General features: G+C 44.8%; 1 protein-coding gene across 2 annotated transcripts; it reads left to right on the forward strand.

The window, feature by feature from the left end:
• Positions 1-136: 136 nt before the first annotated feature.
• Positions 137-20847, forward strand: LOC134618240 (host cell factor 1-like). 2 transcript variants are annotated; one of them, XM_063463546.2, is made up of 32 exons: positions 137-265; positions 4991-5203; positions 6822-6970; positions 7247-7407; positions 7493-7695; positions 7887-7971; positions 9009-9115; positions 9272-9451; positions 9537-9860; positions 9948-10093; positions 10327-10497; positions 10590-10814; positions 10923-11036; positions 11344-11542; positions 11853-11968; positions 13641-13779; positions 14598-14764; positions 14925-15090; positions 15213-15580; positions 15826-15954; positions 16060-16143; positions 16225-16291; positions 16388-16524; positions 16604-16780; positions 16859-17057; positions 17750-17905; positions 18403-18608; positions 18694-18801; positions 18888-19073; positions 19168-19471; positions 19551-19611; positions 20187-20847. In XM_063463546.2, exons 2-32 carry the CDS (start codon positions 5023-5025, stop codon positions 20224-20226), a joined length of 5055 nt encoding a protein of 1684 aa, XP_063319616.1. In that variant the 5' UTR covers positions 137-265; positions 4991-5022; the 3' UTR covers positions 20227-20847. The 2 variants fall into 2 exon arrangements, with proteins under 2 accessions (XP_063319616.1, XP_065325698.1); XM_065469626.1 differs by having other exon boundaries at positions 137-261.
• Positions 20848-21961: the final 1114 nt, after the last annotated feature.

Here is a 21961-nt window from a genome sequence, read left to right on the forward strand (position 1 = left end):
TTTAATTAAATAAACAAGTTTTTAAAACCCAGTTGTTTTGTTCATCTATTTTAGATTGCTTTAATGACATTTAGTTTCCATTTCTACTGAAAGACTGTAGGTGTGTCTTTGTGTATGTCCTGAGGGGTGCGCTATTGTGCCGTGAAGTTGGGGAGGAAATGGCGTCTCTTTGAACGGCATGTCGAAGCTGAAGATGAGCGTTTGAAGCTACGGAAAGATTGCTCTGAGCTCAGTCTGACTGTACACGACAGAATCCGCAAAGTGAGTAAGTACTCCAGACCGGACCGGGCAGGACCGGGTCGAATGCTACTCGCGACTTTTCAGCCTGTTTGAGCGGTTAACGGTACTGCCGCCATGTTTGTTGAGGGAAGGGACGTCAGTGCTAACAGCCGTTAGCATAACCAGCTACTTATTTAATGCAAGCTCGTTGTTTAGCTACATTAACCGTTCCAGAGCGACTCAAGCCCGCGGGCTAAAGAATCATTTTTAACAGGAAGTTTGGTGAAAGCTCCATCAGTTAACCACTATTAAATTAGCAGATGCTAATCATTAATGAAGCTTCTGTGCTAGCTAAGCTATCCGTACGGCTACCTGCAGCTCTTTGTGGTAATTTGAGCTAATGTTGGACGCTATCTGATACAACGATGATAATCTTTGGATAGCACGAGAACGGTCTGCTAACAGCACATTAATAAAGTAGACTAGCATTAGCAGCCCTGCAGAATTGCTAACGTCTGCTTTTACGCTCCGTTTCCGGATCAGAATGGGCAGATAGCCCGCCGGCTTCCCGTAGAGAGAAAATGGTTTTGTTTTGGTTAGGTGGACAAATACTTGTTCCACCCAGGGGATCTAAAATGTCTCATAGAACAGCTCCTAAACGTTTTGATTTCTCCCCAGGTTTAATTTACAGTTGTGATAAAGAAGATACGAAATAAAACATTATACAAGTTAGCCGGTTAGCTTTGTGAGTGCATGCTAACAGCTTTATCCTAGCGGTGGGTTTTAGCATTAGCTAGCAAATAGCTGTGGCGCTGGATTCCACTTATGTTGTCATGAATGTTGCTGAGCAGCAAATAAAAGTGCAGCCGGGTGCGTCGGTTACCTGCCGAGCTAACCGGAAGCGGAGAACAGCAGGTGTACCTGAGCTTTTAATTGTTCCGACGTGAAACAGCCCGTGTAAGGTTTCAATGGGAGTTCAGGTGGCTGTGTTTGGATTGTCCACTTAGTCACAGCAAGCATTTCCATGTTTCTGAAACAAACAGCAGAGCATTAGCAGGACAGATTTTAGGACACGGTGAAAACAACGATACTGATGTTGTTAAAGTATATGTGTCCAAAAAATAAATATCTAAAATACAAATCTGTGTAAAGAATTCCAGCTTTACAAGCTCAGCTGTAAATTTTACACTATAGTAATGTAAAAATTCTCTATGAAGTTAAATGTAATAGATGCAGGACATAATACATGTGTGTGAACGAGAGGGAGAAAGGTGTAACAGTGAAACTGCAGCTTGATTTGAAGGTAGATGAGTTTAAATACCTGGGTTCAACCATCCAAAGTAACGGGCAGTGGACAAGAGAGGTGAAGAAGAAGGGTGGAGTAAGTGCAGACAAGCGTCATTGGGAACTTGTGACAGAAGGATAACAGCGAGATTGAAAGGGAAGGCAAGGCTGAGATGTGCATGGGAGGGATAGAGGATATATTGGACAAAGGATGCAGGATGAAGATAGAACTGCCAGAGAGGAGGAAACGAGGAAGACCACAGACAAGATTAATGAATGTAGTGAAGGAGGACCGTGCTAGCCAATAGGGTGAGATGAAGGCAGATGATCCTCTGTCGTGACCCCTGAAGGAAGTACCTAAAAGAAGAATGAAGCCAAATACAGTAAATTATATTACATCCATATTTAGTCTACAGTCATAGACTGTATGTTAAAAGTGGACACATCTACAGCAATATTACCAGTTGGTTTTGGACTACCAGCATGATCATTTTTTGATGGAAGTTGAGCAGGTCCCTAATGCAATTTGAAGCAACCTTTGATTGACCTATGAGGCAGTGGTAAAAAATATTATAGGGTTACCTAGGCAACCAGAGCCTTAATTGTCCTAATAGAAAACTAACAGTTAATTATACAGCAATGTGGTACAAACAGTTCAGGGGTGATTTCATATGAAATACTTAGCAAAGCTTAGGCAATGGGGTGAATTTGATGCAGCTGATGAGAATGTGCCTGTGCAAGTGAAAAATATTTCAGCTTAAGCAAAACGTGCTGCTGCTTGGATTATCCTGATTTTTAGGACACTGGAAGTTTCCGGTCAATGATGGTCTAAGCTGATAGATGTAGGATCTTCTGTATGGTGTTGTAAAGCCATGATAGTGCTGCTGTAGAATCCACAGTCTTGTGTCAGCAAGAATGAATTTTATTCGTAAAGTTACAGGACATAGGCTAGATGTCTTGGGTGGAATGGGTAGAACTTTTCAACCTATAATCCTACATCTGTGGTGGAGGCCGCTGTTGCCATGGAAATGTTTAAACCTATGATTATCAGGTTGTTTTGAGAGCGTGAAACTTTAGAAACCACAAGAGTGCTGATTGCAGTCAGGTGCAAAGCTCTGTGCCAGATCAATAAGGAGGCGATACTTAAACATAATGCAACACAAACTACAAAAATCCATTCAAACTGTTATTGTACAACATATTAACCATAGAAGCACTACAACAATGAAAGCATCGCATTTAGGGGGTTTACGGCCATTTGCTGTGGAGTCTTGGATTTGCAGTTAATTATGTTATGAGTGATTCCTTATATAATTATGTAATTATGTACACAGTTTTGAACCTTTGTCATTTTTTCCATTTTCCTTTATTTTTTTTAATACTAATAAAATCTTTTTATGGTCAAAGGTCACCTCTCAGCTGGTTGTCTCGGTTCAAGGATTAAAACTCTTTATAAAAGGATTTCCTGAAATAGGAAATGGGAAATTCAATTCTGGAAACAGAGACCTTATAAAAAAGTAGCTGTTGAGCTCTGTTGTGACATTTACTGTAGAGAATGTCAATACTGCAAAATGGCTGATTAAATATAGCATGTTATATAATGGGTGAGGTCAGGGTGAAGCTATCCAAGTGTTCATAAAGTTATTTTTAAAAACAACTTCATGTAAACCGTTCCTTAATACAATTTTCTGTGTTTATTTTGCAGTTAGTCTATTAGTTTTTTGGTGTGTTTATCACAGAAGCCGGGTGTGTTGTTCTGTTTGAGTATCTAAAAACGTCGATGCTATATTGGGTCTGCTTGGAGGGACCCTCCGCTTTGACTGGTTGTTGTTAATAGTAGATGACGGCAAACTCTCAGGGCCATCAGGCAGAGGCAGGCGAGGAACCAGGCCTTGGAAATTTGGGTCAAGTCCTGTTGAAAACATTCACGTTGTGTGGCATATTTAACTCTTTCACCCATAAAAACAGCATTTGAAAACCACTCCAGTAGGTGTCTAAGATGGAAGGTTATGGTGTTTTGACTAAATTCCTGCAGAACGTTTAGTTAATGTAATTATAAAATTTAATTAAATATAATATGCACTGAAAAGTGTAAGAATCCCAAATTTGCAGCTTTTCCTCTCTGCAAGTTTTAAATTTGTGTTTTTCTGTTGGGTGGATGAAGCAGTACGGCGATGGTGTCACTTTTAGCTCTAGGCCTTTTACGAATCCCTCCAGTTTTTTCGGGTGACACAGTCAGGGGGTAAAATCCCAGTTTGGAGGTGAAACATATTTATGCTACCTGTCAGCAGCAATGCTGTTTAAACAAATATTCAACAACCAGCTCAGTCAAGTCCACAACTGTCAGTTTTCCAGTGTCCAGAGCATCATCAGTCACCCGACAGGGAGGCAGCCAATCAGAGCAGGCCAGATCTCCAGGATCTTCTGCATTCTGACTGCAACTGCTGAGTTTAAATGCTGCAAGTCATTCAGGCACAAATAGTGACTTAAAACAGTCATTCAAGCAAGTTTTACACATTTCTTTCAAAACTTACACATGAAGATTAGCTTTTTTAATTAATCTTTTATATTAATCTTTTATATGCCTCGGGACTCCAGTGTAAAAAAATAATTATCTAAGAAGGTAATCAAATACATACTTGTAATAAATACACAATAATTAAAAAATGCAGTAATAAGATTAGTTAGTCCCAGGTTATTTGAATCTGCCAGCAGTTTTCTGTCATTTGGGGTCTATGTGAGCAGATGATGGCTGAACTGATCAAAGTTTTTGATTCTGTATTCAGATTATAAAGTGATTTTGAATTTTTCTGCAGAGTTTTAGAAATGAAGTCATTATTTTTTACTTAATATTTCTTCCCACTATTGTAAATGTACAGATTAAATTAGGTTAGAAAGTTTAATACAGTAGACTGAAAGCTGCTCACGGAGCTAATAAGTCACTGTTTTGTATATAGAGGTTACTACTGAGGACAGGAAGTTGTCTGTTAGCTGCTAGCTGTTAGCCGCCTAGCTTCACTGCCATTTTCAGCGGCTTCTGCTAGCAGCAAGATGGCGGCTCCCGCCCCGGCCGCTCTGCGTGTCTGATAGCAGCCTGCTGCCTCCGGGGCTCCTCACAGCGCTGCACACAGCAGCCGTATGCTCATTTGTGTTAGCCTGAGCTGCTATTGGCGGCTTCCTCCCGTCTCCAAGCAGCGCCCACTGGGCTGGATAGCATCCCAGTGGTCTCTGTCTCAGCCCGAGTCTGCGGCTGGATCTAGAAAGGAAGGCTTTTTTATATAGTGGGTCCAATAAAAGGGGACGGATCCGGGTTAGACCGCAGCTCACAGAGCGGCTCTTTAATCCTGGTAGCAGAAGCTAGTTAGCCATACAACAACGTCAGGGACATTAGCCGGCTAGTTAGCTTCTGGCGCTAGTTAGCGGGCTAATGCCAGCCGCATACCGTTTTAAACGCGCGACTGAATTTTGATCTTTGTCTGTCATTGAGGACCGAGAGGAGCGCACCCAGAGAACAGCCCAATGGAAGCCAAACCCGGGAGGCCAGTGGTGCTACAGCCCCGCTGGAAGCGCGTCGTAGGATCGACTGGTCCAGTCCCACGGCCCCGGCACGGACACAGGGCCGTAGCCATTAAGGAGCTGATGGTGGTGTTCGGCGGGGGGAACGAGGGGATCGTGGACGAGTTGCATGTCTACAACACAGGTACGATTCTACGATTCATATGCTCAATGTGTCCAAGTAATTATGAATATGGTCTGTGTGGCTGCATGCTAAATTAATTTATATGCTAAGAGAGCGGAGCTTTGTTCTGCTTGTGACTAATGAGGCTGAAATGCTCAATAAAGGTTTAGCCTGCTAGGCTATGCTACGCTAGGCTAACCTCAGACCACCAAATAAAACCTACTAGCCCCGCTCCGCATGCTAACAAGGTTAGCAGGCAGCTAGCGGCTAACCGGGCGGCTCTGGCAGAAGCACAGAGAGAAATGGCGCGTTTTTACTGAAAACATTGCTGACGTCACATGGACACACCCCCACGTTGCTGCAGAAAATAAAGAAAAACACTTAAAAACAAGCCAGTATAAAAACACTTACGTTTCAAAATTCGTTTTTAGTGTTTTTGTACTTGCGTCCAAGTGGTTTGTGGGGTCGTTATTTGTTTAATATGGTTGTCTTTATTTTATCATTCTCTATCGTGGTTCTGACCTGCAATCGACTGCGGATAAAAATCTGCATGTATCACTAAATTTTACATATTTGCGACTTTACTAATTTAAACAGAAAGCAAAGTTACTATTAAAAAACAGTTATCTAAGAAAACTTAATTGCTGTGTGTGAAGATTGTGTTGTTGATGATTTCCTAAAGCTTTAGGTTCAAAGCACAAATGTATTTTGAGCCAATTGGTGTCAAGCGTGTTTGTACTGTTTTATTTCCTTAATAACATTCTCTGGGGCTGCTGTTCATGCTTGTTGAATGTGTTTCTTTCAGTTGATGTAGATTTAAACATTTTTGTATGTAGTCTGTGTTTTCATGCCAAGTTCACATCTCGTTGATGTGAACTTGCAGGCTGCAAATGTTCCAAATCTAAATGAGCTTTTTTCAGGAAAAAACAAGTTCTAATAATATCATTTCTAAAGTTTGTAATGGGGTTTTCGCTCATTGTCCCTGTTTAAATCTTTTGAAATATTTGTATATTTGTCATGAAAATTTGTCACAGTGATCAGTAAACTCTGTGAATAACATAATTTAATAAAACTTTCCAGCAAGTGTTAGACCAAACCAATGACCTTCTTAGGTTCTACCATGTAGAGTGTGTATGTTCCACGTATCAAATCCCTCTGACTGAACATAAGACTCGAGAGGCTGGATCATCTTCCCATTCGAGCTTTTCAGTTTTGTCAGCGCACTTTGACCACAGTTTGCTGTTAACCAAAAGACATTTTGCGAACATACAAAGAAAAGGTGTTGGTGTAGCAAGTGCGAAAAACCTCCAAACTGCTGACACTTTGCTGTCCGCTTCCTCCACACTATGTCAGCACACCCACTAACTGCTGTCCTGCAACAAATGAAACATGGAGAAATTAAGCAGGTCCCGTTTTCTGAGTGGGGGTTGATCCGATGTTCCAACCAAATATTAGATTCCTGCATCCCTACTCGTAGTGTGTGTGGTGTCAGAGCATGTCTTAAGAGGTTCAGTACAGTCTCCCAGATTTCACAGTGACTCTTTTAACAGTCCCAACTGGGTCGAGAAGTTACATTGCTATCATGAAACACTGAAAATCAGGAACATCATGAATAACATCTGACCAATCTGACTTCCAGCCACCAACCAGTGGTTCATCCCTGCAGTCCGTGGTGACATCCCCCCCGGCTGTGCCGCCTATGGCTTCGTGTGTGACGGGACGAGGCTGCTGGTGTTCGGAGGGATGGTGGAGTACGGCAAATACAGCAACGACCTATATGAGCTGCAGGTCAGTGATGCTACTGCAGGGAGTGGGGTCTCTGGATGGTCAGACGCTAACTATCACAGATGACGATTGATGGTGTAGGTGTAGACAGCAGTGTGTTAGCCCGTAGGTACAGAGCTGATTAGCGTGGCTATGCTTTTTTTCTTTTTTTTTTATTCATTCATCCCAACTGTAAATGTAGTAAAAACAGTAATTCAAAGTGTCTGCAGAGCCTGTAAGTCTTTTTGAAGCTTTATAAAGCTCATGAAAGTTTCACTATGTAACACCTTATACCTTCAGGCGAGTCGCTGGGAGTGGAAACGTCTGAAGGCCAAAGCGCCAAAGAATGGCCCACCCCCCTGCCCCCGTCTTGGACACAGCTTCTCTCTGATTGGAAGCCGGTGCTACCTTTTTGGTGGACTTGCCAATGATAGTGAAGATCCCAAAAACAACATCCCCAGGTAGGAAACGTCGGGAGCCATTGCAGGTGCAAAACTATTGGTCCAGATACAGACCTTGAGCCTGTTCTTTGACCTCTGCCCTCAGATACCTGAATGACCTGTACTGTCTGGAGCTGCGGCCGGGCTCCAGCGTGGTCGGCTGGGAGATTCCAGCAACGTCCGGCCCACCACCACCACCCAGAGAGAGTCACACGGCGGTGGTGACAACAAACCACGCGGCCAGCAGGTTAATCATCTACGGAGGCATGAGTGGCTGCCGGCTGGGGGACCTGTGGGTCCTCGACATAGGTGAGGTGGCGTCATTGCTGAGTGTTTGTGTAGTTCTGTGGAGACGAGTGTCCTGATTGAACAGCTGTTAAATTTACAAAACATCTGGTCTGAAGTAAACAGAGCAAAAAAACCCAATCAAAAAATGGGACACTCTGGTCCAAACCAGCTGTACTGACTTCTGATTGGCTCCTGTCTTCTTCATAACACAGACTCTCTGGTGTGGAGCAAACCAGGCCTCGGTGGGACGGCCCCCCTACCTCGCAGTCTGCACTCCGCCACCACCATCAACAACAAGTACTGCCCCTCCACCACACACACACACACACACACACACACACACACACACACACAACCATTCAAAAGACTGGATTCACTTTGAGATCTCCTTGTTTATTTTTTAGAAGCACATTTGTTTGTATTTCAAATGAAGTGTCAGCATCCCAGAGCTTTTTTTTCTCTCTTGAGGACTTTAAACAACAGCGGATGAAGGGACAGCTCTGCTATCTTGCCATCAGGTTGCCACTGTACTGAACTTGCATATCAGCAGTGTGACTTTTACTATTGTATTAATTGCAAAAGCAGAGGTCACTCACCACACGCCTGTCGTAAAGGCCTAAGAGCCTTTATTATAATAACTTTTCTGTCCCTGAATGGCTCTTTTTGTTGGCAGTCACACAGGCGTTGGCTGATTTTTGTTAACAGCCCAAATTTGAAAGAAGCCAGCTGAGGTGGTCCTGGTGCTTCTATCTGGAGGTTATCTGGGGAAACCTGGAACTGGGTGGGAACACCGGGGAATACCCAGAAGTTTCTAGAGATATTGAATATATGATCTTTGAGCACTTCGGGTTTCAATAAGAGGAACTGGAAAACCTTTCTGTGGAGAAGGATGTTTGGAGTACGCTGGTTATTCAGCTGCTGTTGTGACTGAACTTTAGACGAGGAGCAGAAAATGGATAGATGCCAGAGTTAGGCTGTGTGACGGAGAGGAAATATGGCAGGTTAATGTGTGCGTTTTAGATGTATTTTGGTTACTTTGGTGACGGAGTAATCTATCATCTTGAGCACTGTTATAACTGAAGAAAAGTGAAATCAGTCTACTTGATGAACTTGGAACTTGTGGGAGAACTGAAGGCACACAGGAGAGATTATGTGTGTCAGATGGCTTGGAGACACTGTGTTTCTGCTTAAACTGCTGCCCTTACAATCTGGACCTGCATAAGTGGCTGAAAATGGATGGGGGTCAGATATCTAAACAAGGACTCTTAAGTGATCCCAGACATCTGAGCTGTATTCTACTACTGCACGCTGAAATCCAGACTGTTTTCTTTCAGGATGTATGTTTTTGGAGGTTGGGTTCCTCTGGTGATGGATGATGTTAAAGTGGCGACTCATGAGAAGGAGTGGAAGTGCACCAACACACTGGCCTGCCTCAACCTAGGTACAAATACACACTCGGATACACAGCAACACTCACAGGGGCACTTCACATGTGTGGTGCTGAGCGCTTCTGTTCATGCCGGGTCATGTAAATTATATTGCTGACATAACAGATGTTCTGCATGTGCATAAATAACTGAAACTTGTCTGCCTCCAGACACGATGTGCTGGGAAACGGTGCTGATGGACACATCAGAGGAGAACATCCCCAGAGCTCGCGCAGGTCACTGTAGCGTCGCCATCAACTCCAGACTTTATATCTGGAGTGGCAGAGATGGATACAGGAAGGCCTGGAACAACCAGGTGTGCTGCAAAGACCTCTGGTACCTGGAGACCGGTGAGTGCGCTAACAGAGGTGTACTAGTGCTGTTTTACCTGAGCTGACAGTCTGACCTGGTATAATTTGTCTGACCTGTTCTCAGAGCGTCCCTGTGCCCCCTCTCGGGTGCAGCTGGTGCGGGCAAACACTACGTCTCTGGAGGTGAGCTGGGGGCCGTCACAGACTGCAGACACCTACTTGCTACAGCTGCAGAAGTACGACATTCCTGCCACACCTGCGGCCTCCTCACCTGCCACAACCCCTTCCCCCACTATTGCCACACCTGGAGCCAGCTCCCCCAAAAGCTCTGCCCCCGTCACAGCAGTACCAGCCAACCAAACTGTCCCCCTGTCCGGCATCACACTCGTCCCTACTCCCACTGCATCTGTAGCTGGAACCCCGTTGGCTGCAGCTGCTAAAGCACCAGGTGGGTCTCCACACTTGCACAGGTAGATGTAGTGGTGGTCGAGCAGGTACACATGAATGTCCCTCACCTATCTTTTTGTTTCTGCAGCAATCTTGAAAGTGCCATCAGCTCCAGGTACAACAGGTGGAGCCTCCATCGTCACAGTGAGACAGGCCATGCCCAAGTCGCCAGTTGGTGTGACGACACTTCCTGCAGGTGTTCGTATGGTGGTACCTGCTCAGCCCGGTCAAACGGTAAACAGAACTTTTTCTTATGAGCTTTCACCTCACCTCCCACCCTCCTCAGTACAGGTGTCACACTTCGCTCAGCACTGTTTCATGTCTTCCATGTAAGCGTGGATAATCTGGTAAAACGGGCTTTGTTCCTGTAACAAACACTTTGTATACTGTCATAAACTTTGATATGGATTATCATTCATATTTTTCAAATGTTCCTGTTATAATGGCTTATTCCTGTCTCCCCTCAGCCAATCGGCAGCAATCCTCAGATGAGTGGCATGGCAGCATTGGCGGCGGCAGCTGCAGCGACTCAGAAGATCCCTCCATCTACAGCAACGGTGCTGAATGTCCCCGCAGGAGCAACCCTAGTGAAGACTGTCGCTGTCAGTCCAGGAACGAGCAGTCTGCCTGTCAAAGTGGTAAAGATAAAACTCGACTTGACGCCTCCAAGACGCAGGATTACATCAGAACACACGGCAGGTGACGTGTAACATCTTGCTCTTTTTCTCAGGTGAGTAACGTGGCCACGGGAATGTTGAAGACGGCTGCAGCCCAGGTGGGTGGGGCCTCTGTCTCCAACCCTGGGACCCCCAGCAGGCCAATCATCACGGTCCATAAGTCGGGCACGGTGACCGTCTCTCAGCAGGCTCAGGTGGTCACGACGGTGGTGGGTGGAGTCACAAAGACCATCACTCTGGTTAACAGCCCACTGAGCATGGGAGGAGGCGGGACACTGGTGAGTGATGTCAGCTGCAGCGCTGGTTTAGATGATAATTTATCTGATATCAGCATGTGCGTGTGGGTCAGAGTGCTGTTTATGACATCATCCCTCCCTCTGTATCAGCTCAGTAACCTCAGCAGCCTGGGCAAAGTGGTATCGGTGGTCCAGACCAAACCAGTTCAGAGTGGTGCTGTTACTGTCCAGGCTGGGAGCAACGCAGTAACTCAGATCCTCCAGGTACTGGTCCCAGAGTCCTGATGAGTTTGAACCCCCTCTTTAAATGAATACTGAGACACCCCTGACTTCAGTTTCAGTTCTCACTGGGACGATTAATAAACAATGTTTAGAATCGCCGTCAAATCCATTTAAAAACTGCTTAAAGTTTAGAAACTCTTGGCAAATTTTTTTCAAAACTTTTTTTTACGTCATTAATTTATCTGCATGGTGTTATACAACATTAAATGTAAGTTTCTTCTCTGACTAGAATTAAAAAATTTTAAAAAACTCAGTAACCCTGATTCTTCCTCCTCCGGCTTCCTGTCAGGCTAAGGGCGGTCTCCCTGCAGGAACCATCCTGAAGTTGGTATCGTCTGCCGATGGTAAGCAGACCACCATCCTCAGCACGGCACAGGCTGGATCCTCAGCAGGGAAACCCACCATCCTGGGCGTCGCGCCGGCAGCCTCCAAACCCGGAACCACCATCATTAAGACCATCCCAGTGTCAGCTTTGCAGGGAGGCGCAGGTACAACACCAGCACACACACCTCAAAGCCTTACATGATTTAAAGAGCCAGTAACACATCCAATAGCCTCACTTCAGTGTTTCAATGTTGTAGATTCTGCCTGGTTAGAACAGTTGTTTCATTGGTAAAGGAGATAAAAAAGTAGAGAAACCTTTTGCTGCATTAAGAGATCTCGACCAGCTCTTATTACGACTGCCACATTGGGGTCATTTCACTCCCCCAGGAACATTCCTGAAAGAAAGTCGGACCACTGTAAGTCCAGTTTAATGTTTAATGTGGTGGATGACTGAGTGAAGCTCCTCCCTTCCAGGTGGAAACAGTCCGATCACCATCCTGACTACCAAGATGGTGACTCCAGGGACCGCTGGAAAAATCCTCACCACCGTGCCAAAAGTGTCTGCAGGTGGCCAGCAGGGGGTCACACAGGTAATGCTCACACACACACACACACACACTGTAATGCGTGAACATGCAGACAGTAAAATTCTACTTTATTTATAACACTAATACAGCAGGCCGAACGAATCAGACTGATGAGACGTGTTGGTTATAGAATATCAGGAAAAAAACATAAGCTTAGAAATCTGTGAGAAACTGTCAGAAAACAATCCTCGGAAGTCTGTGTTGGTCGTGTGTTTGTTTAATAGACGGTACTCTGTAGATGTACTCCATGTATCAGCCACATTAGATGCCACATCCGCCACATTTGACACCACATCAGTTACAATAGACACCAACCCAAATGTATTCATTTAAAAAAATTATACCCAATGAGACACTTGAGGCTCCTTTACATGAACCCTCTGTTGCCACATCATTGTTATCTTTATGCTCATTTAGCATCAGGTTAAAGTGTCGTGTACAAAGTGCAGCAAGGAGGCCGCAAAGCTTTTCTCTTCAGATGTTCATGTTATTGGCTCACAGTCACCATGGTCCGCCTGTCATCACAGTTATTATAGTTTTGTTTTTTCTCATTTAATTTTTTTAAATTAATTACACATTAAATTTTAATTTGTGACATTGATATTTAAAATGGCTAAAAATATTAAATTCAGTGCATTTGTAGCTCAAGCCTCATCAGGCTGGTTGTGCTGACAGGTTTTAACAAAACTGTTAAATATTAAGACTAAATATATTTTCTTTTCATTTTAGTTTTCTAGTTCTAGGTCATAAAGTTATGTTTTTTCCAAAAATCTAGTACTTTTTTTTTTCTTTCAGTTAACTACTTTTTTTTTCTCCACTCTCAGGTTTAAATTGTATTAATTTTTTAATAACTGTAATAGCCCCAGTTCAAATACTGTACGGGCAGTGAGTTTTTGTGTTCGTTTGTTTTTGTTTTTGATGGAAACCCTGATTAACAAAGCTGTGTCTATTGATTTTTTTTTTGTTCTAAGACTGTTTTCACACCTGTAGTTCGTTTACTTTGGTCTGAATCAGTTGATGAGTTTGTAAACTTGTTGCTGTTTCCTGTGGTTTGGTTTGTTTACATCACTACAAACCACATGAGAATATTCAGTCTGCTCATTGGCCAGGTGTGTCTGGGGCGGGACAACAAGAGTAAATACAGGAAGATGATGCTGTGTTCTGGACTATAGGAGAACTGGAGACTTCTCCCACAGTAACTAATTTCACAGCTAGCTTCTAGCCCGTTCATACCTTTGCACATCTAGAGTACTTTGCTGCAAAGCAACAGAACTTTTTTAAAAAAATTTTAGCTCAAACTTGTAACGTACGCCTGGTAGTTTGTTCGAATCGAGGTCGGATTACATTCACACCGTAAACGAACCGCTATGGCGTTCATTGGAACCGCACCGAGACCACCACCTCCAGAGGTCTCACTGCGTTTGTTTTGGTCCGTACCCAAGCTCAATTACTGTGTTCACACCTGCACAAATGAACCGCACCAAGGAGGAAAATGAGTTTGATTTAGACCAACTAAACACCGCAGTTGTGAAAAGACCTAAGTCTTTTTGAGGGGTGTCAAAATTACCTTAATGAAGAAAAAACTGAGGATTGTCTTTCCAGCACCACCTAGGGGATTTAAAGCCAACTGAAGTATTTTCTGTGTGTGTGTGTGTTTTTGTGTGTGTGTGTTCAGGTGGTGTTGAAAGGAGCTCCAGGTACGCCGGGCACAATCCTCAGGACCGTCCCGATGAGCGGAGTCAGACTGGTCTCGCCAGGAGGTGTTGGCAGCAAGCCCGGCACAGTAACCACGCTGGTTGTCAAGGGAACCACAGGTAACCCACCTGCACTGACCCTCACAGCACGGGGATGCTGTCGCTACGAAGCTACAAACTAATGCCTGACAATGTATGATTTGTCACGTTTGTTTTGTCAGTGATGCAGTGACATGTCTACCAATCATACTCATATCAACTCACATTAGAGCAACATTGAGTTCCTCCAGACTCTAATGACACCTTTTTTCTAATAACACAAGCAGTATACACAGGGTGTGATGTTGAAACAGCTGTATGACGTAGTCCTCCTTATTGAAACATTTTGAATTTTCACACTTTGTGTTTTTGTCTGGCATTATTGATGCGTCTTTGTTGCCTCTGCTACTATATGTGTCTGTGCTTTAATATCCAGACAAACGCCTCCTTTCACTGCATGAGACGTTCTGTTTTTGGTATTAAGAAGATTATGGGACATAGGCCTCTAAGGAGCTTGACTTTTCACACTTAAAGCTGTCCAGTGGGCTACACTAGACCCTTTAGTGGGTCGGTTCTGGCACCAGGGCTCCATGATTAAAACTTATCTTCTACACTAAAAATATGTTACATGTATAAAATGTCTCACCAGTGAAACATTTGCATGCAAACTACAGCAACAGCATCCATCCTACATTATCCAAAAGTAGCAGGGTTAAAAATCTGAACCAAATTTGAGGTCAGAGATGATGACGACCAGCTGGCTCACGATTTTGTAGCAGCGATGATAGTGCTGTCCAAAATGTTCCAGCGGCTGTTGCATTGCACCCCCGCTAAGTCTGTTCAGTGTCAGTGGACATGTGACCAGTCCAAACACAGCACCTGTGATTTTACCTCTGCAGGTGTCTCCAGTCTGGGGACGGTTACAGGAAACATCTCCACTACCCTGGCAGGAACCGCCAGCGCTCAGGTTAACGCCTCCTTGGCAACACCAATCACCACCCTGGCAACTATTGCCACACTGGCTAGCCAGGTCACGACAGCCACAGCTGGAGCTGGACCTAAGCAGGTAATTTATCTAATACTGGAGAAATACTGGAATACTTTACTGTAGTACTGCAGTTACACTGGGCAGGACATGAAAAAAACTATCAAGCAGAACTTGTTTTTAGTACTTACAGTTTTCTCTCTCCATTATTCTGTAGTAATACTGTAATTTCTCTCTGTAGGTGACTCTGATCACAACACCAAGCGGTGCAGAGGCTCAGCCGGTCGTCCAGGATCTGCCAGTCTCCATCATGGCTTCTCCTACTTCAGAGGAACCTGGAAGTACTACGATTACGAGTACAACAACTACTGCACAGGGAGAGACTGGGGAAAGTGCAGTTGCTGCAGGTACAGAAACCAGTACCACAAGTATTCTATTTAGCTGCTGCATGAAATAAACTGTAATGCACGTTGAACTACATAATGGTTGTTTCAAAGTTTTTTTTATTCTGTTATTAATGATGCTGCAGTGACAATGGTCTGCTCCAACCCGCCCTGTGAGACGCACGAGACGGGAACGACCAACACTGCTACCGTCGCTAGCGCAAATATCGGCAGTAGCAACCAGGTGTGCTCAAACCCTCCCTGTGAGACGCACGAGACGGGAACGACGAACACTGCCACGGTCGCCACTGCAAATATCCTCAGTAATAACCAGGTGTGCTCCAACCCACCCTGTGAGACACACGAGACAGGAACAACGAACACCGCTACCGTCGCCAGCGCGAACATCGGCGGTATCAACCAGGTGTGCTCAAACCCGCCCTGTGAGACGCACGAGACGGGAACAACTAACACTGCCACGGTGGCCTCAGCGAGCATGAGGCAGGAGCTGCAGGTGAGTTCATGGAGTCTAATGCCTCTTTTTTTTCTCCGTAGTACCAACTCAACTTAAGTCGACTCTCCTCAGTCGTTCCGTTACAATTGAGTACCAGCTCACTGTGCATGTGGTTGTTATAGGAGCACATAGTCAAGTCTGTAAAACGGTTTAGCTAACAGTACAGGAAAAACTCAGTCCTGTAAGGGCTCGCAGGGTTTTTGCTGATTCTGTATGACCATCATGTTCCTGCTTTTCCTCCTCAGATGAGTTCAAACCAGTCTGCAGCTCCACCTGCTGTCATTCTGAACACCTGCTCAAATCCACCGTGTGAGACCCACGAGACTGGAACCACCAACACCGCCACCACTGCTGGAGTTGGTGGGCTCCAACAGGTTAGAGAGCGCTTGACTCCTGACACATGCAGGTTACTGGTGGACGGTCATTGGTTGAAGGTGTGGTGATGTCTGTAGTTAAACACCAGCTGTTTGTGTCTGCAGGTGTGTTCGAATCCACCATGTGAGACCCACGAGACCGGGACCACCAACACTGCCACCACTGCTGGAGCTGGAGGGCTCCAACAGGTGAGTCAGCTGATCAGAAGGTGAGTTGTGGCAGGTTAAAGACTTACAAACAAGAGTAACGGTGCACGTTTCTGGTTTCAGGTGTGTTCGAATCCACCATGTGAGACCCACGAGACTGGAACCACCAACACCGCCACTACTGCTACAGGTAACCTGCTCACACCTGACTTTTTGAAGACAAAGAAAAACGAGAGCTGAAATTCTCAGCAGGAAGTGACCTCATTTCCTGTCCTGTGGTCTTCAGCTCAGCAGGGTGGAGACAGCCAACAGGGAGAGTCCACAGAACCTTCCACATCTGAGCCCCCCTCCACAGCAGCCAATCAGAGCAGAGCTATTACTACTGTTACACAGGCCACGCCCACACCAGGACCATCCATACCTGTAAGAGGCAGACACGCGAACACACACCCGTGGCATCACTATTATGACACATTACACCAACATGTCTGTGCCTCTGCAGGAGATCTCCTCGTTGGTCGGACAGCCACGGGAGGAGTCCTCAGAGGCTGTTGCTATGGACACAGCAGCAGGTGAGGGGGAGGAGCCTATGCAGACAGACAGCCAAGCAGAGGATGTGATGTCATCAGCAGCGGCAGTGTTACACGTTCATGTTGAGGGCGGTGATACGGCAGCACAGGTAAGACGTCCACACACACACTTGCACAAACACTTACACTCACCTACAGGCAGCTGATTGGCTTGTCCCCACCCTCAGATGGCGTCCTCAGATGGTGGTCTTCCTCAGGAGCTGATGTCGTCTGAAGGGGACGGAGGCGAGGACGTCTCTGGGACGACGACAACCCTGATGGTGACAGGGGCGCTGATGCCGGATCAGCTGGCTGTTACCACGGCAACAGAGGAAGCAGCCCAGCAGGCGACGATACAGGCAGTACTGCAGGCAGCGGGACATATCGGTGAGAAGATGTCATTATTTTAAAGACTCGTCTGGCCGTAAGTGGACGTAAAAACTCCATGAATATGAAAAGCTGTTACTTCACTTATTTCAAACTTGTAGTTTTTTCACCAAAAGTGATACTTTCACTACCACTGCAGTTTCACAACATCACAGCTTCATTAATGTCTGGGTTCTGATTACTCTGCTCATCCCACAAGAGCACTAAAAACCAGCCATGATAATTCATGTTAAGCCAAGAAAAGAGTCCAAACAGCTGGAGCTATATCTGTGTCCTTGTATGTTTCCAGTTCCAGCTGTTTGCTCTTTGGGGTCAGGGATTTGATAAGCAAATTGCAGTGTTTCCCAACTCTCCCCTTTATTTGATCAAACGCCTCCTCGGGAAACATTAAGAGTTCAACGGCTCACTCACCTTGCTAGTTTCAGGTCATACTGATTAAAACATGAAGTTCATTTTGTATGCTACAGTTTTTGTAAGAATCACAGTGGGGGATTATCCAGGATAATCTCATCAGCTGATGACCTGCCAACCACAAGTCATTAGCTGATGGGTGTGTGGGTTCACAGTCAGGTCCACCACTCACTCATCACATCTGAGTGTGCAACAAAAGTAAAGGTTTAAAAGCAAAATGTGTGGATCAAGTGTGACATAGTGGCCTTCATGACAGATGTTATTCTGTCTGTCTTGTGCAGGTGACACTGAGGGCTCAGAGCAGTCTATTCCCATCGTTCTGACTCAGCAGGAGCTGGCAGCGCTCGTCCAACAGCAGCAGCAACTGCAGGGCATCCACCAACCAGAACCTGAGCCTGAGCCAGAACCGGAGCCACAGCACAGCAGCATCCCTACAGGTACACCTGCTGTCAGAAGTCTAAACTTAGCGTCATTATTGCATATTTAAATGTTGTCATTGTTGCTAGGCTGTTTGTTTTAGCTACAAACGAATCTCTACGGCTCTTACGTCTATGAATTTAGGCATAAAAACAGGAAAAAAATAAAACTGACGAGGAAATAAACAGATCAGTTTTCACTTGCAGTAAAGTAAATAGATCCCAACTCTGTGTGAGGAACAAATAAGTCACCTGTAAAGCTTTCAAACTCACCTGTCCATGGATAGATTCTCATTCAGCGTCATAGAGCGTTAGTTAGGAGACAATCGAAGGGACAGGCACACCAAAAATATTTTCTTCATTTCTAAGAGAACTGAGTTTGGCTCTTTTTAAACTTGATCACTTTTAATCTGTTCACAGGACTGATAGCTGATCAATAACTGATCAGATCTGATCAGCTGATGACTTTGCTGCTGCTTATAAAATCTTAGGCTTATAAACTATCTTGTGTTTCCCAGAGGGCCTTGCTCCCGCAGACAGCCTCAACGACCCGGCAGCCGACACGAGTAACGGACACGAGCTGGCATCATCGGCGGTAACGAGCGCTGTTGCGCGATTGGCCAGCACGTTTGGTCCCGCCCCCACTCTGACATCAGGGCAGGTGAAGAATGAAGCACCTGCCGCACTGCCAGAGGCACCCAACGGCATCGCACCGACTGCGCCGGTGAGTGACTGAAAAACAGGCTAATGACATGCTAACAAAACCGTAACGTCATGCTAACAAAAGGCTAACTGTGTGCCCCCTGCAGGTGAAGACGTCGGTGAAGGAGGATCGGTGGTTCGACGTCGGCATCGTTAAAGTCACCAACATGGTGGTCTCGCATTACTACGTCCCCTACGATGACAACACACCTGACGTAAGAACGCCGCCTTTAAATAAAGTTTTATTCAGTTTACAGGGATGTTCCTGTTGATCATGTCTTTGATGACGCCAATCCTGCAGGACGACTCGGGCGCGGTCCCGGACTACAGTCGAATGAGAAAGGTGGAGCTACAACCGGGGACAGCCTACAAGTTCCGTGTGGCGGGCATCAACATCTGCGGCCGTGGCGCGTTCTCAGAGGTGTCGGCATTTAAAACGTGCCTGCCCGGTTTCCCCGGAGCGCCCTGTGCCATCAAGATCAGCAAGGTGAGATGCGGGCTTTATGGCCGCCAATTATCCTGCAGTGTTACCAGTAGGGGGCGCCGAACCTCATGTTTTCATGTGACCTCTACTCCTGCAGAACCTGGACGGGGCCCAGCTGACTTGGGAGCCTCCCGCCGTCACGTCGGGGAAGATCACGGAGTACTCCGTCTACCTGGCCATCCACTCCAGCCAGGCTTCCTCCTCCTCCAGTTCAGGTTCTGGTGCCACCCAGCTGGCCTTCATGAGGGTCTACTGTGGCCCCAACCCGTCCTGCCTGGTCCAGTCCTCCAGCCTCGCCAACGCACACATCGATTACACAACCAAACCCGCCATCATCTTCCGCATTGCAGCTCGCAACCAGAAGGGCTACGGTCCCGCCACGCAGGTCCGGTGGCTGCAAGGTGAGAACCACCAGGATCAGGTGTGCTGATGTTTTTCAGAGAAAAATGGAGCTCATGTTTGTTTTTCTGTCTTCTGTAGAAACCAGTAAAGACCCCAAAGCAGCGGTGAAGAGACCAGGATCAGGACCCGCTGCAGACCTGTAAGAACATCTTTGACACAACTTTATTGTTCTATATTTAAAAAACAAAAGGGAACACCCAACATTCATTTGATTATGTGAAAATGTACCCGTCCATTTTACTGACTTTACACAAGTAGACTCCATTTGTGTTTCTCAGACGGTTTCCTGTTCTAAAATATTTTAGTTGTCTGTCATTTTTATGCAAAAAAAAAAAAAGAGCGAAGCCGACTCCCTCTGTGATTTCAGTTATTTTCATCGTGATTTTAGACTTTAAATATCAGCCTCAACGTTTCGACTGCAGTACATGCTGCCCCTCCACAGGGCTGCAGTCACCATGACTGCAGGCCGCCTGACCTGACGGAGCGGATAACAGAAAGATCCTGGATATGTTGAAGTTTCACAGCAGGAAATTATACTGTAGTGACTAGAAGGGAAGAAATTACAATAATTAAATTAAGCTTTTTTAAAATTAAGGTTTTTTTTGTTTTGTTTTTTAAGATAAAGAAGGATTATTCTGAGCTGTGAGTCATGCAAAGCTGAAATGAGTAGAATCATTCTTTAAATCTCACTGAACCTCTTTGTTTTGTCCCTAGTAAATCTGCCGGACCAAAGAAGTTCAGAACTGACCAATAGGAGGAGTCGACTTTCTCCTGAAGACTGTGATTGGTTACTGTTGCTTGGTTGCCAGAACCAGGAGGAGGCGGGACTCTGGAAACAAACAAAACAAAAGACTTGTAGGATATTTGTACATTTTTTTTTTTTTTGACCAATCAGAACTCTTCTTCCTTTGTTGTTTCTTTCTGCTGTTGTCATGGAGACAATGTTGGGCAGAGTCAACAGCATTTCTCCAAATGGAATTAAAATTTGAATTTATTTGAGTTATATGTAGGTAGCTCTCTCTCTCCCCTCTCTCTCTCTGAATGTCTCTCGCCCTCTCTCTGTCTGAGGTTGTTTTAAAGGTCACAGTTTATGGTGCTGTTTGTGGGCGGAGCCTCTGCAGCAGAGAGGGGCGGGGTTTAAACCAGCTCTGTTGTAAATTATTTTCTCCCTGTAGCATTGAAATGTTATTTTCATTTTTATAAACGTCTGTCAGGCTATTCAAAGTTCTTCTTCTGTGGTTTCTGTTTCTTCTTCTGTTGTTCACGGCATTCACAAATTGGTCAGTGAAGGAAACTCGAGCTGTTTGAAAATCAAACCAGATGTTTGTGAATATTCTCAGAAACAATAAAGATTTTTAGAACATTTCCTGCTCTTCGAACAGAAATCAGTGATTTTGCCACCTGACCCTTTCAGAATCAGCTGATTTGTAATCTACTATAACTTATTCATATCTGAGCAGTGTAGCTTTTATGTCCCTGATGTCAAACATATGGTCTGGCAGCTAATGTTGGTCCTTCGAAGGGTGTTGGATGGCCTTGAAAAGAAAAAGAGTGTAAATTTTGGACTTTTCTATTAAATAAAATAGGATCGTATAACGGGAGTAGGAACTGTTAATCTAATCTGAGCCAAAGGTCTCGGTCACCATCAGTTTTCTTACATACCAGCCACCACCAGGCTACACCAATCCAAGTGCTGGATCAAGCATTAAACATAATTTAGGGCTTTTTGAATAATTTTTTAATTTGTATCTCAGAAAAGACTCAAATTATGCAAAATAGTCTGCAGTTAAGTGTTTGCAGAACATAAAGAGGCTGATTGAAAGGAAGCCTGGCTCCAACAGCAGAGCTGTAATAATACAAAGAATTATACCTCCTTCAAAGGAGGAAGTCCAGCATGGATATTGGTTTTCGGTCAACTGTGTTCAAAATCTGGAACAAGTACAAACAAAATGTGACAGAAACAAACAATTGGGACAAAAAAGTCAACATGACTATTTAAAGTACTTTGTTTCATCTGTTTTACCAGGACGAAGAAATATTGAAGAATTGCTTTTGAAGTAGTGCCTAAATTCTGGGAAAGGAGACACAAATTATACTGTAAATAATTTAAGTACTGCGTCATTTGTACTGCTGTATCATGGAATGGTTTATTCTTGCCTAACCTCAGGAAACCAGGAAAGGAGATTCACCTTTAGAAAGTTTTGTTCAAACAGTGATTGTGAAAGGGTTGAAAAAAGGCTCCATCGTTACCGGACTTGTTACTCGTGCCTACCTTTAAGTATTTGTAGGTAAAGATAATTAAATTGAAATTCAGTTTAATTACAGGCATTCACAGCCTTACTTGTGGGCCTTATTATATAGTGTTACATTTTTTCCTTTGTTCATCACACCTAAAAAGGTAAACTCTAATATTTCTAGCACAGTCATGAGGAAGCTGCTAACTTCAAAGATGATGACCATCAGTGCCCTCCATAATGAGGTTAGGTCAC

This window comes from Pelmatolapia mariae, linkage group LG20, assembly GCF_036321145.2.
Source record: "Pelmatolapia mariae isolate MD_Pm_ZW linkage group LG20, Pm_UMD_F_2, whole genome shotgun sequence".
NCBI classification, from domain to species: domain Eukaryota; kingdom Metazoa; phylum Chordata; class Actinopteri; order Cichliformes; family Cichlidae; genus Pelmatolapia; species Pelmatolapia mariae.